The sequence below is a fragment of the Dermacentor albipictus genome, chromosome 8, assembly GCF_038994185.2.
Source record: "Dermacentor albipictus isolate Rhodes 1998 colony chromosome 8, USDA_Dalb.pri_finalv2, whole genome shotgun sequence".
Taxonomy (NCBI): Eukaryota; Metazoa; Arthropoda; class Arachnida; order Ixodida; family Ixodidae; genus Dermacentor; species Dermacentor albipictus.
Window position 1 is genome coordinate 52,947,898 of NC_091828.1, and position 16,032 is coordinate 52,963,929.

The 16,032-nt window shown below is 44.8% G+C and overlaps 1 protein-coding gene across 4 annotated transcripts in view; it reads right to left on the reverse strand.

The window, feature by feature from the left end:
- LOC135921659 (gastrula zinc finger protein XlCGF57.1-like) overlaps positions 1 to 16,032 on the reverse strand; it is a 67,555-nt gene that overhangs the window by 39,324 nt on the left and 12,199 nt on the right. Inside the window, exons 2-3 of one of the 4 annotated variants that reach the window (XM_065455943.2) lie at positions 12,097 to 12,303; positions 2,993 to 4,900 (exon numbers count right to left, since the gene is read on the reverse strand). The exons of 2 other annotated variants lie outside the window; for them this stretch is intronic. In XM_065455943.2, coding sequence (XP_065312015.1) covers positions 3,672 to 4,900; positions 12,097 to 12,303 — 1,436 coding nt within the window. In that variant the 3' untranslated portion in view covers positions 2,993 to 3,671. Of the gene's footprint in view, positions 1 to 2,992; positions 4,901 to 12,096; positions 12,304 to 16,032 lie in introns of those variants that run through there. One more of the 4 variants, XM_065455942.2, reaches the window with a different exon arrangement.

Below are 16,032 nucleotides of genomic sequence, written 5' to 3' on the forward strand. Positions count from 1 at the left end.
AGCCAGTTTCCTCCACGAGTAAAGTAGTCCTGCTCAAAAAATTGTGCTGCGAAAACGCGCAATTCTCCGTATAAATAAAAGACTTTTGTATTTTGATGACTGGCTTGGTAGAGCTCTTATGATTGGAAAGCTACAGGACACGTTGGATTGCGAGAGAAAAATATCCCTGTGCCTTCTACAATGCTGCACATCGTCTGCTTATTAGCTTCACTGCAAGAGATAAAAGTAGAAAAGGCAGTTCTGCGTGGCCTTCGCCCTGGTTTACATGTACATAGTCCATCGTTCGCTAACCCTCAGTTAGTGTCTTGGATTTCCAGTTTCCTTTCTTTGCATTCCCAATTCGTATGCTATGATTCTGCGGATTCGTCTGCAGTCGACGTCACCTCAGGAGTCCCACAGGGATCCGTCCTTGGCCCTCTACTATTCTTATTGCTTATTAACGACCTTTTAGACCATGTTACTTCAAAAATACGCCTCTATGCAGATGATTGTGTTATCTACAGCCCAGTTGACTCACTCGCTGATCATCAGCACCTTAAAGATGTCTTTGTTTCTTTTTGTGACTGGTAATATAATAATATAATATTTGGGGTTTTACGTGCCAAAACCACTTTCTGATTATGAGGCACGCCGTAGTGGAGGACTCCGGAAATTTTGACCACCTGGGGTTCTTTAACGTGCACCTAAATCTAAGCACACGGGTGTTTTCGCATTTCGCCCCCATCGAAATGCGGCCGCCGTGGCCGGGATTCGATCCCGCGACCTCGTGCTCAGCAGTCCAACACCATAGCCACTGAGCAACCGCGGCGAGTTTTTGTGACTGGTGTGCTACTTGGAAAATGAGCATAAATTTTCATAAAACTGTTACAATGTCTTTTACTAACAGACACATGCCCGTATGTTACGATTATATATGCAACGGTGTGCCACTAACACGAGTTTTTCAATACAAATATTTAGGCGTCATTTTTACACCCACCTTGTCTTGGTCTAAACATATAGATTACATTTGTAGCAAAGCGTTAAATAAACTTGTTTACATCCGCCGGACGTTGTCTCCTGCTCCGAGGGACACTAAATTAGTAGCATACAAAACACTGACTCACCCAATTTTAGAATATGCTTCCCCATATGGAACCCATATAAACAATTTGAAATTAATTGTATTGAGCCGGTCCAGAGGAAAGCTATTCATTTTATTTACCGTCGCTTCGAATGAGACTTTTCACTGTCAGCTGCTCTTACGGAATGAAACCTCCAGTTTCTTTCTAGATGGCGGCACATAGAATCTCTGAAGATTTGCTATTCTTATAGGAACTCTCTTTCTCGCCTATCTGTCACCCTTTTAACGCCTGCTTGCCCAACTTCAACTAGAGCTTATCATGCCTCTAATATCAGACCACTCCATCCACGCACTAACACTTTGAAATAGTTTCTTCCCCCGCATGATTGAACAGTGGAATTCATTACCTGCCGAAGTTCGTTTGTTACCCATATCTCAATTTTTAAATGCTATTACTGATGTATAGTTCCTTCACATTTTATATTTCTATGTTCTTGTTTTTGCATATCATGATCAGTTTTCCTCGCATGCACACCCACTCCTGCCATAGCCCTGACGGGCTGCAGTATGTATAAATGGATAAAAATAAATAAATTTACCACTCCTTTTCCAAGCTTAAAGTGGATCAGTTGCTAATTACCAATAACTTTTAAAAAATGCATTTATCGAGACCATTACAAACCTGGGCCGAGAAGACGATAGAGACAGGGGAGATACAAAAATGCTTCATTCATAACTTAATATAGGTACTCTTGGTTTTAAATACCATAAGATTTACATTTCTTGTTTTGTGTTTTCACAAATTATTTTCAAGAATGTGATAGGTTATTTGTTTTTTTCATTCCTTATCAGTTTTTTTTTTTGCAAGCCTGCAGTCTTGCTAGTTCACGTAGCGCAGAATCAGCGATGCTCACTGCAGACTTTCTCCGGCGGATCACTGCTCAATATAAGCGCACATGGCACAAATCGTGCATCATAAGCTCACAATAATTTTTCCAGCATAATAGACCACTACAAACAGTTTGGGAAACAGTTTGGGAACAAATGGGGAATTTGCTCGCACACAAAGGCCCTTTGGAAAGTGGAAATGACCCCTGTAGAGACAGGACGGTCTAGCTCCCTGAGCAACGTATACAATGTAGAGCAGCCTCTACAATGCAAGTCCTCACATTTCATGTCTATACTATGCCCACAGGGTTGACATTTATCATACTTTTGCTTCCATTTGAGGTTTATTTGTGCGCAGGTATTGTTTTAAGTGTTCAAAGGCTATTCGAAAAATATTTTTACTTACTAAGCGCCTATTCAAAAGCATCAAATATCCACACACCCTTAATCAAAACAGTTAATTCTTGGATATATTATCTTAAAAACATGTCCTGTGCACAATTTTGTTGGTGAGGAAATCCCTTATGGGAGACTGGCACAGCTGCAATTAAAAAGGTTTCCAAATGTTGAAAAAAAGGATTGACCAAATTCCTTGCCTTCTGTGCACAAATGTACTATACAGTGAAGGTATTATTGTATGTTCGATTCAAAGTGTAAATTTTATACAAATATACCTGCAGATATATGTCGCATTAGTGTTTGTAGGAATGCTAATACATTAGTTGAAATAAAATGCAGGAATTAATTAGGCATGGGAAACTCAAGAAAAATTACTCATGTATATTAATTACAAGTGCCTTCTGTGCTAATAATGAACTTCCAACTATCGTCACTGAACTTCTCTCGCGTCGTTCGATACAATAAAATGATAGCATAACTATATTACATAACTATACTGAAATACCGAGAACAGACACTGAATACTCAACACAGGCATTTATTTGGTGCTTTGATGAAACAGACAATGGAAAGTGCTGGCTGCACTGTTTTTATCATGGAAAAAAATATGAAATATTCAATTGCTCTTAAAATGTGCCAATCTATCAAATGTGGTGCGAGTAGAATCAGAAGAGACTCTTCAGGATGAACCATGTATACAAGAACCTAGAGGCAATAAATACATGAATAGGTCTAACAAAACAAGTTCATATGTACCAAAAAACAATGGTGAAAAAAAATACAGAACTTAGGAAGTAGATTATAGAGACATCTGTAATGTAATAAGTATTACAATGAACATGCATATTTTGTAGGGGCATGCAAACAGCAATTTTTGGGATCGAAACAAATATTAAATACTTTTCAAATAATGAAAAGTCACAACATAGCAAAGCAAATCGCTAATTTTACTGTCTTCATAATATCGAGTTTTAATTGTATCTTTAACATTTTCTCGGTTGCAACAGCTTTGTGTCGGTCAGTTTTCATTTCTTTTGCTCCATGTTCTATGACATACTCAGAAAAGATATAGAGAAAAGAATGTGACTCCGAAAAAGTGTTTCTTTCAGGGACCATTTAAGAGCACATGTAAACACTTTTGCTAACTGATGCAGCAAAACACTATGCAACATGTAACACGTCCGTAATTTTTAATAGTCACTCTAGTTCAACGTGGTTGTTGACCTACCCTACACTAGTGTGGTGATGTGCTCTCTTATGTGCGCTCAAGTGATGAGACCGCGTAAAGGACCTGGAGCAGACGGGGCAACTGTATGGACGGTCACCTGTATGAACACGGTGGTGTACATTCAGGGCATTCTTCAATGAAAACCTCCGAGGGCACGAAGGGCAATGAAATGGCTTCTCGGTTATGTGGGTGTGCAGGTGGGCTTTCAGGCCGCTCTTCTGTGAGAAGCTCCGAGTGCATGAAGGGCAGTGAAATGGCTTCTTGCCTCTGGGTGCGCAGGTGGATTTTCACGTCTTCTTTTCGTGAGAAGCCCCGAGAGCATGAAGGGCACTGATATGGCTTCTCGCCTATGTGGGTGCGCAGGTGGGCTTTCAGGCTGCCCCTTTGTGAGAAGCTCCGAGAGCATGAAGGGCAGTCAAATGGCTTCTCGCCTGTGTGGGTGCGCAGGTGGGCTTTCAGGTCGCTCTTCCGTGAGAAGCTCCGAGTGCATGAAAGGCAGTCAAATGGCCTCTCACCTGTGTGGGTGCGCAGGTGGGCTTTCAGGCTGCCCCTTTGTGAGAAGCTCCGAGAGCATGAAGGGCAGTCAAATGGCTTCTCGCCTGTGTGGGTGCGCAGGTGGGCTTTCAGGCCGCTCCTCAGTGAGAAGCTCCGAGAGCATGAAGGGCAGTCAAATGGCTTCTCGCCTGTGTGGGTGCGCAGGTGGGCTTTCAGGTCGCTCTTCCGTGAGAAGCTCCGAGTGCATGAAAGGCAGTCAAATGGCCTCTCACCTGTGTGGGTGCGCAGGTGGGCTTTCAGGCTGCCCCTTTGTGAGAAGCTCCGAGTGCATAAAGGGCAGTCGAATGGCTTCTCACCTGTGTGGATGCGCAGGTGGGCTTTCAGGCCGCTCCTCATAGAGAAGCTCTGAGAGCATAAAGGGCAGTCAAATGGCTTCTCGCCTGTGTGGGTGCGCAGGTGGGCTTTCAGGTCGCTCTTCCGTGAGAAGCTCCGAGTGCATGAAGGGCAGTCAAATGGCTTCTCGCCTGTGTGGGTGCGCAGGTGGGCTTTCAGGCTGCCCCTTTGTGAGAAGCTCCGAGAGCATGAAGGGCAGTCAAATGGCTTCTCGCCTGTGTGGGTGCGCAGGTGGGCTTTCAGGCTGCCCCTTTGTGAGAAGCTCCGAGAGCATGAAGGGCATTGAAATGGCTTCTCGCCAGTATGGATGCTGGCATGTGCTTCCAGAAGAAATAGTTCATCAGCCACATAGTCACATAGCTGACATCGGTGGAAGCATCCTTGCTTTAAGTTGTCACATTCGGCAATTGATGGAGAAATAGAAGGCCTCGATGCTGCACAAGTAAAACAAAAATAAATAAAAGTTATGAAATGCCAAAAAGAAACACAAATGCTAAGTTTAATGACAAGCTTTTTTTATTGATTTGGGAAATATTGAGGGCGATTTTAAGTACAATGAAACAAAGAACTGCTAATGGTCCTTTTTAATTTACAAAATATTTCTGCATTTGAATGCCTCATGACCCCCTTTGTGACGTCTACCTATAAAATTATGTTTCAGAAAGGCAAAAGATTCCAAAGTGAGAGAATGTGGAATGCTTGAAGATGTTCAAAAGTTTGTTGTACCTTAGGGAACAGTTTAAAAGTACTTTGACCCAGCTTGCTCTCTGATCCTTAATGAGCACTCACATAATAGCCAGGCCTGAGAGGGGCCCTTCAAAGCTGTGCTTGTGCGAAAAGCTCTGATAGCAGAAGTGCCAATCAAGTGGCTTCTCCTCCATGTGGTCAATTAGGAGAGTGTGTTCTTTGGCTCTGACGTATGCCACCGCGTTTCCCGCCAGGGGCTCGTGCCCCGGAGTCCAGAGTGTGTATGTCTGAGAAGTATTTGCAGCTAGAAATGCATTTTGAAGCCGTAAAACAGACATTTGGAGCAGGTTTTCAAAGCAATTGCAAACTATACTAAACACAGTTTTTACAATGTGAAAGCAGTAAGTGGTCACTACGCAATCCAAACACTAAAAATAACCCACCCCCTTCATTGCAGTGCTCACTGTAGACTGACAAAGAGGTGGTGCCTAACATGTGCTTGAAAACCACTTCAGTGGCTTAGAAAAGCATGGGAGCACTTAGACATGCCACCAGCAGACTTCAGAGAAGTTTTCAGAACATTCACCATGACCTTGCTGCTATACATGTATTCTTTAATATGGAGATATTTGTGAAACTCAACCATGCTAATAATACAGCACACTCTAAATATAGGCACACCCTCCTTTACCTCTCTACATGGAATTGGCTAATCTTTCTTTCTTTTTTTTTTGTGCTCCCACAAGGCCATTATTTCCACTCTATACAAGTTTTTAATAGTTCAAGTATGGGTAATTTTGTTAAAACAAATGCTGTCCATGCAAATAGTTGCTTGCATAGGTAGTTTATCTGCTCTGGCAGACAACTTTTCAGACAAACAGAGCTGGCAAACAAAAATTTGTTCTTGTTTATTTGACGATTCATGGCATATATATGTTAACATTAGATATTTTAGTGATCATGTTGAAAAAAACGACATTTTGTTTGATTCTTCAAGAACAGTTCCATTACAAGATAATTATCAAATTTGACACTCAGTAGGATAATTCTGGATTCATAGGCTGGAGCCTACCAAAAAAGGCACAACGATCCACACAAAGATCCCCACAATTGGCATCGCTTATTAAGGGGATAGGGCGTCTGATGGAGGGCAGTAGTGCAACTACCACAAGCTATGCCAGAGTTCTAGGCTGGCGTGCTACATAATCACCCATGTCACATGGAGGGTGTGTAAGTGTCGGCACTTTCACCGTTGAATGTTAAATTAGCGTACCAAGTAATCGACCAGAATTTTGAATTTCTTGCAAGAACATCCGAATGCATGGGCATTTTGAAAACAACAACATTAGTGGGGAAAATAATTTAAGTGCTTTTACAGCACCAGCAGTATGAAAAATTTACTTAATTTTGCCCTGTGCTGTGCTCGACTCATATGCTGCACGACTGAAATTCTGCAATGGTGGACACCAAGGAGGCACTTCACTTTTGATTTTATTGTAGCTCGTCGCACACCCTCGCATACCATCTTAAAATGTAGATATATGTTGCCAAGCGTGGACTCTGCAATGCCGTCCGATTAGGCTTTGATGCCCGAGTTCAGCTTCGTGAAATCATTCACAGTAGTTGCCAACATGTCGTCCACGGACCCATCTCAGCCTCTGGCCAAAAGACTACTGCATAATCTCAAAACCAATCATCGAGATGCTTTACTGGTTTGAACAAACTAGAGGCCACCTATCTGTCACAACCTTCTGCCCAGCCACCACCACCTTGGCTGACAGTGAATTTTAGAGCCCAGCTCTGAGGCGCCTGCTCCTGCGGCAAGTGTCGGCGTCAGCGTCCTACCCCGTAACTGAGCGAACGAGCACAGCGAAAGATGAGAGCGAATGCGGAGCGCAGGAGATGAAAAAAGCAGCGAGAGCGAAGAGAGCACGAGGAGGAAAGCAGAGGAGGAGGGTATGGCAAAATCGTGAGAAGAAAAGCGCAGTGCCGCACATGACGGGCTTTGCAGCGACAATGGCCAAGAGAGAGCACCAAATTAGTATGCGTCACCCGTATAGAAACAAAGCACTGCATGAGCAAAGATTTTCTGCGATAGCTGCCATCAGTCATGCCCAAGCATCGTACATGCGCTTCCTCTTGTGGTCACTCGGTTAGCGAGGCAGTCACACCACACCCAACTCCATTTGCAATGTTCCACACTAACATATTGCCAATACACGGTGAAATGAGAACACGTGCACAGCTGTACTCGAATCCGGCACCAGGGAGTATCGCAATCGTCGGAGAATTTTCTTCTTATGGCCATGCAATACAAGGAGCTTAAACTTAGGCTTACCAGCAGCGCTTTGTTAGTATCAATACCACGGCAAAAGTTGCTGTTTGGTGCAGAGTCGACCAATATCTTAGTAGCCGCCTTACGTCATTTTTAAAGCGGTGCAATTGCCTCGCCAACATAAAAGAGGGATAGGGGACAAATTAAATAGTGTAAAAAATTCACAGACGATTACGATACCACGTAATGCGAAATTTGAGCGCAGCTTTACAGGTGTTTTCATATCGTGATTTATTGGCTGGCACAGACAATCTGTCTCATGCGGCGCTTTGAGAACAGTGTGAACCGTCGCAAAACCAGTAACACTCAAGCACAATGATAGCGACGAGCAGAGCCAGCGCTCATCAAAAATCTGATCCGCAGGTAAAGTGCATCAGCTCTTATATACATGGCTCATTGATGGTTCAAGAATAATGGCTACTGCCTGTGCAGCTTCCAGAAAGCACTACACAATGCGCGTCATGCATACGATCAGATTACAAAAAGTTTTGGTCACAACAGCTTATGCATAGAATTATCAATAACATTCGACAAACTTCCGATACATGCAGGCGCATCGTGCGTCAACGGCTAACATTTAACATTTCTTAGCGGATGAAAAGCAGTGACCGTAGAAAGGTAAAGAAGTGTTCTGTGCCATCTCGTAGCGATCGTCACAGAACACGTCGCGCACGCTATCACGGTGCACAGCACCAGGTGGAACAACACCTTTCTCTTTCTTCCTTCGCTCTTGTGCTCATTTGCTTGGTTACGCTGCAACCGCCACTGGCTGCAAGAACGGGCAAATAAGAGCTGCGCTCTAAAATTATTCATGATCACCAAGCCTGCGACATTGTGCACATTGTTGCAAATATTGAAGAAGACACTACACAGTGTTCAAAACTGTTATTACCCTTTTACACTGGTCATACAAGAGGAGAGCGTGGCCTTACTCGGCGCCAGCATGAGCACTCATTGCTGCCTGAAAAGCAATGCTGTCCTATTGCTTAAGCACCCTGCACTTGGTGGGGTGGAAGGCATTCAAAATAGACAACAGTCCAAGGATGAAACAGTGGCACGATCCAGGCTCAATAAGAGAGGCCTGACTCGATCCATGGCGAAGTAAACGCAGCTGCTGGTCTTCGCCTCGCTGCTTTCAATGGTGTGGAGAAACGATTCTTGGGGACCAAGTTCCGCTTTGAAAAACACAACGAACACGTTCGGTGAGTGGTAGGCGCAGATTTCTCGTACTTTGCTGAAATGTAACAGGACGTAGCAGGATTCAGCGCAATCGGTGGAGCGGTAGCATCACTGCGTGGATAGCCAAGCTCAGTAGCTTTGAAGCTTCTTTTTTTGGAAAGCATTTGTTTTGGCATCAGCAAACCTACAATTTCCTGATTGACGCTTTTCATTTAATTATAATATTAGAGAATTACGTTAACTAATCAAGACTAATTATCTAAACAGGCAGAATGAAAAGCATAATTTGAGTATCTCCAAGCGACGGCAAATAACATTACTTTTGTTCTGTCCAGCTGCATGGCATCTGCATATTTTTAAACTCTGGAATCTCCACATGTGTCTCCACATGTGTCACTGGTGTACCAAATGGATAATAAAATGTTACACTGAGAAGTGTAAAACAATGTGCTTATGACCTACTGTGAAAAATGGGAATCAGTATAGATACAGACTGAATAACACTTTGCTATCATCAGTTAACACCCAGAAATATCTTGACCTTTGCGTAACTAATGATCTGTCTGCGAATATGCATCATAATTGTTTCACTACAAATGCTAATCGCACAATAAAATATCTTGGTTGTCGTTTTTCCGCCTCTTCTGCAGAAACTGACACTCTACGAACCCCTAGTTTGCTCAAATCTGGAATATGTAAACATCTACCATTTGGGATAAAAATTGAACATCACTCAAACTGGCACTTAAGCGAGTGAAAATCTAGCAGTTGGCTTTATTTTATCTAACTACTATTGTCGCCATTCCATTGTAACATGCATGAAAAAAGAAACTGAATCTGCCATATGTCATAATGTCGCAAATGTACCTGCCTTTTCCTATCCCACAAGGTTTATCACTGAAACCATGTGGTGAAGAAACCACAGACAACACAACCTTTCCTTGTTTTATTAAGATCTGACCAGACATAATACTGGCGTACCAGCTGCCAAAGCAGGTACCTGTTACATTGGGGTTTCAGTTTCGAGACCGAAACTTACTCGCCCTCAGGGGCCGCTGTGATAGCGACGCTGAGCCTATTTAAGGTGCTGCACTTTCAATAAACTGGCTCTCAGACTCTGTCTCCGGCTGCGTCCGTATCTCTCTTCAGGCCGCCGTCCCAGTGTGCCCAATGCATGGCGATCATGGCGGCTACACCGATGTAACATTGGCGACGAGAATCAACTTTCTGTGCGGTCTGCACATTGTCAACTGCTTCCACAATGCCCACAAGTATAGACGATTCTGCAATTCTGCTGCCACGGACGCCGGAGCCAACGCTACTAGCGCTGCACCAGCGCACACGTTCTGTTGTCATTCGTGACATACCATTGGCAACGAGGATAATCCACATACATTGCACCTACATGTGAGTAACGACTCCCAACATGCTTCTTCACCGCATCTTCTACTTCCGCTGCCCACCTTGCAAGCAGTAGTTCTGCACTTTCTGCTTTTTGACGCGACTGTGACGTCATTTGCTTGACCTTCGACACTACTGCAGCGTCTGCAGCTGTCTACATGCCTCAAACCTGCCTCCTACTACTTCAGCTTGATTCCAGCAATTCTCCCCCCCCCCCCCCCTTCTTGTCATGTCCTGGGGTACCAGCTATTCCTTGGCTCAAATCACGACATGTTTTGCAGGCATACGTTGACGACGACGCCAAGCCCGCTACGCCGGACCACAAGAAGGCCCTCCTCAACACACTGGGGGTGGAAGGTGTCAGTATACACTACAACCTCATCGAGGCTGAGATGCAGGCCGGAGCCAACGAAGGGACAGGGGACTCCAAGGCAATTGACGTATACGAAGCGGCACTTCAAGTGCTCAACAAGCACTTTCGTTAAGAAGAGGACGAATTTTGCAGTCGCATCTATTTCAAACACAGAGTACAGAGTCCTGCTGAGCCAACTACAGATTCCTTTCAAGATGTTCAACGGCTCGCCAAATTGGGTAAGTTTGGCACCGCTACCGACTTCATGGTTCAAGACCATGAGGTCGGTAGCGGTGTTCCTTTGCGGCTTGCAGTCGCATCAGTATCGCCGCCGCTTCATTGAACTTGGAGCGTACGTTACCATCAAGAAAGCAATGGAAATTGCCCAGGAAGAGAAACGCACCGATACAACAATGCAGCAGCTCAGCGTTCTACAAGTAGACGGCGTTTCACAGTGTTGCCAAGGAGAGGTTGGGTCTTGGGCATGTGTTGCAAGATACCTTTGGCACAATCTTTCTGTTTGCCATGTAGTATACTGTAAAACAAAATAAAGGTTTCTTGTTTGTAGTTGTAAAAAAATTGAGACAGCATCATCGTTTTTGTCGTTATTATGGCAAACATGCCAACATGTCAGGGCTTAACTTTATAACTGCATTTGAAAATAATGTGATAAAATAGGTGGTATTGTACAGCAGGATTGTAGCCGTGCATTCTGTGAATAGAAAGTAAAACAGTGCAACTGTCAATTTTTCCGGTAAGTTTTCTTATGCAATGGCTACCCTGTTGATGGTGAACTTAAAGACATTGTGATTGAATTTGTTTTGCGAGTGCCATGCGGAGGTTCAATTCATTGTAAAGGCAATTGAATTACTCACTAGTGTCTCGTTTCGCAAAAGAAAAAGGCTTGACATTTTGCATCAGCAAAAGTGGATGAACATTGTAACAAGAGTGCTGGGGAAGAATAACTATCTGCTGGGACAAAATAGTGATATGGAAGATGTCCCGTCAGCCACTGCAGTCTGCAAACACTGGACAAAAAACCTGAAGCTGCTATCGATGGGAGAGCATCAAAACAAGTGTATGGCCAGCAGTCACCTAAAGATGCCTACAAGTCGACTGAAGTGATTCCTGACATACACAACAGGTGCCCAGTACATGCTGCTCAATGCCCGATGACAGTGTTCTGCATGACAGTTCTGACAGTTCAATGCGGTTTTTGTCCCTCTCAGTCAATTATATTGCTATACCAAAATGAAGTATACTTGTAGTTAGAGCATTTAAAATTTGTTGTTTCTATATTATTCACCTCAAACATAAGGGTCGACTCACATTCCACACTGATCTATATTCACATTCTTAGACCTAGATTTAGGCCTCACGAAGAGGGTCACTGGGGTTAACGTTATCGTAAAGCAATGTAAGGGCTACTACAGGCATCAGGGCAAGTGTGCTCTGGATTAAGCTATACCATCTGAGGTGCTTGAAAGTGTTCAGTAGAGCAGTATTTTTGCATTTTGCTCCAATCAGTATTCAGACAAGAATCACAAACTAGGTAATTTGTCCTCGGCAGCAGAATGTCACACACTTGAGCAAGTCGTACCAAGCTAGGCAGACTTGGCCATTTACAACTCACACAAGCAAGCAAAAGTATGAGAAGTGCCAGTCACTGTGCCCACCTGAGGTGGAGCTTAAATGATCCACAGTCTCCGTAGTCTGCATGCACCTCGACAAGCTCCATGCTTTGAAGGAGCACCCGACAGACTTGTCAGCCAGAGGCAAGCTGCACTGCATGCCAACCTCGACCTGCCCAACGACCTTGGAAGGGACGAGGCATTCCGTTTTGGCAGCGATACTTTCACCTAGGCTCATTGCATTTGTGAGGCCTGCAAAAAATAATTGGGATGATTGCAGTTCTGTGACAGCACTAAGAACAAGAGGTAAATATAACAATATAATAAGAACAGGGGCACTTTAACATGCATAGCCCTGGAACATAAAATAAGCCGTTCGGTTCAGTTATTATGAATACCTGAAAGCAGGGCAACCTCATTTTTGTGGAAGGCTTATTATGGCAGAATGTATCTCAGACACTTTTTCATCTGATACATTTTAAAGCTAGTGGTGTAGTCCAACTAATGACGTTGTAGTGACGGTGAACAACTAAAGTGGCACAACGCATTGGACAAACCTGTACCCAGCAAAACAAGTAACACTCAACACAATAATAGCAGCAAGCAGACTCATCGATTGTCGAAAGATAACCTCTGGATCAAGAAAATCAGCTTTCATACATGACTTGTTGAAGGTTCCACTGTAATCGCTGGCGCTTTCATGGCTTCCAGAAAGTACTACACAATTCATGTCACACATACTATTTGCTTATACCAGGTTCAGTGACAAGAGACAACAGATAGAATCAGCGATAACACTAGATATCTGATACAGAAAGGTGTGTCTTAATCTGAGTGATGACATTGTAACAGAGATTGGCCCGTAAAAAATGTTCGTCAAAAACAAACTATTTACATGCATGTCAATACTGTCAAATTCATGAATGTTGCCCACTATGTCTTTATGAATTAGAAGCCCTATCCTATATTGCCACTCATCTTGAAGACCTCTGAAGCAGAGGGCGTGGCCATTACTCAGCTCTGTATAAGCTTCCTGTTTTTCAAACCTCACTACAGCCAATGATATCTTGGGCAATGCCTCATAATACCTCAAAGATCTAGCCTCACTTGAGAGGGCTCACGTGTTAAACGTTGCCAGGTTCAATTTCTAGTGGCGGCCTGTACAGATCCAGAGACTCTGAGCACCCTGTTCCACTTTACAGGTGTGACCGCTGCTTTGGTCAGGTGCTCCGCAGCCGCAGTGGGCAGCTTGATGACTTTCATGCCAACTTGGGTTACTGTGCATGTTCCGCATCGAAAGAAACTCTTTGACACCAACTTGGGTCACATTGTATGTGCCACTGGGTCCGTTTCATATTATTCATCATATAAAACACATAAGCAACAATTGTGCACCAATCATAAGACTGCGAATGACATTAAAGTAGCCAATCATCTCTAAAGAACGGATGCACCACCAATTTGCTTCATCTTAAACCTTTCAGTCTTTTTCTCCAAATGCGACCCCTCAGGGTCGAGTTTATTTTATTGCAGATTTAAAATTTTTAGACTATCCTATTTTGCAAAAAGTTACCGCAGCTTCCTTAGAGCGACAATAAAGTGACAAAAAAAATTTTCCATAGGTAAAAATGCATTATTTATTCAGGAATAGAGACGGGCTTGCATAAATACTTATAATTAAAAAGTAGATACACCAAAACATATATGTTCCAATTCAGCACTTGGGGAGTAGTTGGCATCGAAGGAATCACCACTCGACTCGCTTGCAGCAGGGCAACCAGTGCACGCACCAATATCGTAATCAAACCGCGCATATGAGCGCACACAAGAAACCCCAATGCTTGTTGGCCACTAGATATATTGAAGGGAAAACATCAAATGGCACAATATTCAAAATCATTATTCGGAAATTCAGATATTTACCCGACACTAGTATGTGTACTGATCCTTGACCTAGGAGCGCTTGCCAGCGCCCCTCAGAGGTATGAATGAAGATTTGAGGGTTTGTTTCAGCCATAGGGGTTACAGTGCAGTGAAGTTTGACCAACAGTTTGCCTGTCTGCCCAACACCCCAGCGACATCTTCCTGTGCCGACGCTCCTCGTTCTAACAACACTGGCGATGTTACCAGGTTTGTCCGGCGTGAGATCGAGGCCGCCTATCCGGCTGCGTTCGACTCCAGCCCCTCCAATGCACCTGCAGTCACTGTTTCCCTGATCCAGGCAGTTGTCCGCCAGGAGTTCGCCAACATGGGTATTCACACCATCTGCTCGGCCCATCGCCCTGATCCCCACACGGCATCTTCGATTCCTCCCCGTCCCGCACCTTCTTACCCACCACGTTTCCGCAACCCCTCTGAATGGCGCGCTGCAGACGACAAGCCAATTTGTTTTCACTGCCATCAAATTGGGCACATTTCTCGGCACTGCCGCAGTCGCTGGAGTTCCCTGAACCAGTCTACATGTACTGCCTACTCTCGCCCCCTAGGTGGCCTTTCTCGTCCCTATGCTGCCCGCTCAGATAATGCCGCCACCGATTGTCCTGCGCCAAACCGCCCCTATTCTCGTTCGCCTTCGCCTCAACGACAACAATCTCGCTCTCCCCAGCCCTGTCGTTCCTATTCGCCAACTCCCTTCGGACGCCGCTCCCAGCCGGAAAACTAGACGATGCAGTGCCTCGAGGTGACGCTGCATTACTGCCTACGCCGCCAAATCCTCTCCTGACGTTGCCCACTTATCTGAACCTTCTTGACGTGCAAGTCGATGGTGTTCCTGTATCAGCTCTAATAGACACTGGGGGGCATTTGTCGGTAATGAGCGCGGATCTTCGTAACCGGCTGAGGAAAATAATCACGCCCGCCACGACGCCTGTTGTCCGTGTCGCCGATGGCGGAACAGCCCCCGTAATTGGTATGTGTGCCGCCCGCGTCTCCTTCGCCGATCGCTCCACTACCATGCTATTCATTCATCGCTCACTGTCCCCACGACATCTTCCTCGGCCTCGACTTCCTCTCTGCACATTCTGCTCTCATCGATTGCTTCGCCAGTACTCTCCGCCTCGACCTGCCTGTTCTGGATCCCGCTAAGGAACACCTTCCTCGCCTCAGTTCCGTCGACTTTGTTCGCTTGCCACCTTCGACACTGACTAACGTTGACTTCGTATCATCCCCACCAGTGCCCGACGGTCACTACATCGCGGCTCCTATGCAAGACGTGCTCCTTACACACGGGATCACACTACCTCATAATATTTTATCTATTACGGCGAATTGTGTCTGCCTGCCAGTAGTCAATTTTGCCTTGATGACACAAGTGCTGCCACGCGGGATGTCTCTGGCCCAACTTTGCTCATTCGAGGATCACTCTGTAGCATCGATTTCAGTAGACGACAATTCAACCGATCCTCCTCTACCATTGCAGTCGGCAAGTTGTACCATCGCCAACTTGCAGAAAATGATTGCACCCGACGTGCCGTCCGAGCACGCTCGTGTGCTCTACCGTGTTCTGATTTCCTACCAAGATATTTTTTACTTTAACGATCGTCCTTTGGCCCAAACAACAGCTGTTAAACATCGCATTAATACCGGAGATGCCCCTCCTATTCATCGCTGCCTGTATCGAGTATCACCGGCTGAGCGTCAAGTGATTCACACCGAAGTTCGCAAAATGCTTGCCAAGAACATTATTGAACCGTCATGTAGTCCATGGGCGTCACCGGTTGTGCTGGTAAAAAAGAAGGATGGCTCATGGCGCTTTTGCGTGGATTATCAGCACCTTAACAGGGTTACCAAAAAGGACGTGTATCCCCTACCTCGGATTGATGACGCCCTTGACTGCCTCCACGGTGCTCGCTATTTCTCCTTTATTGACCTTCGCTCCGGCTATTGGCAGATTGCCGTGGACGATCTCGACCGCGAGAAGACTGCCTTTGTAACACCCGACGGTCTTTATCAATTCAAGGCGATGCCGTTCGGCCTATGTAA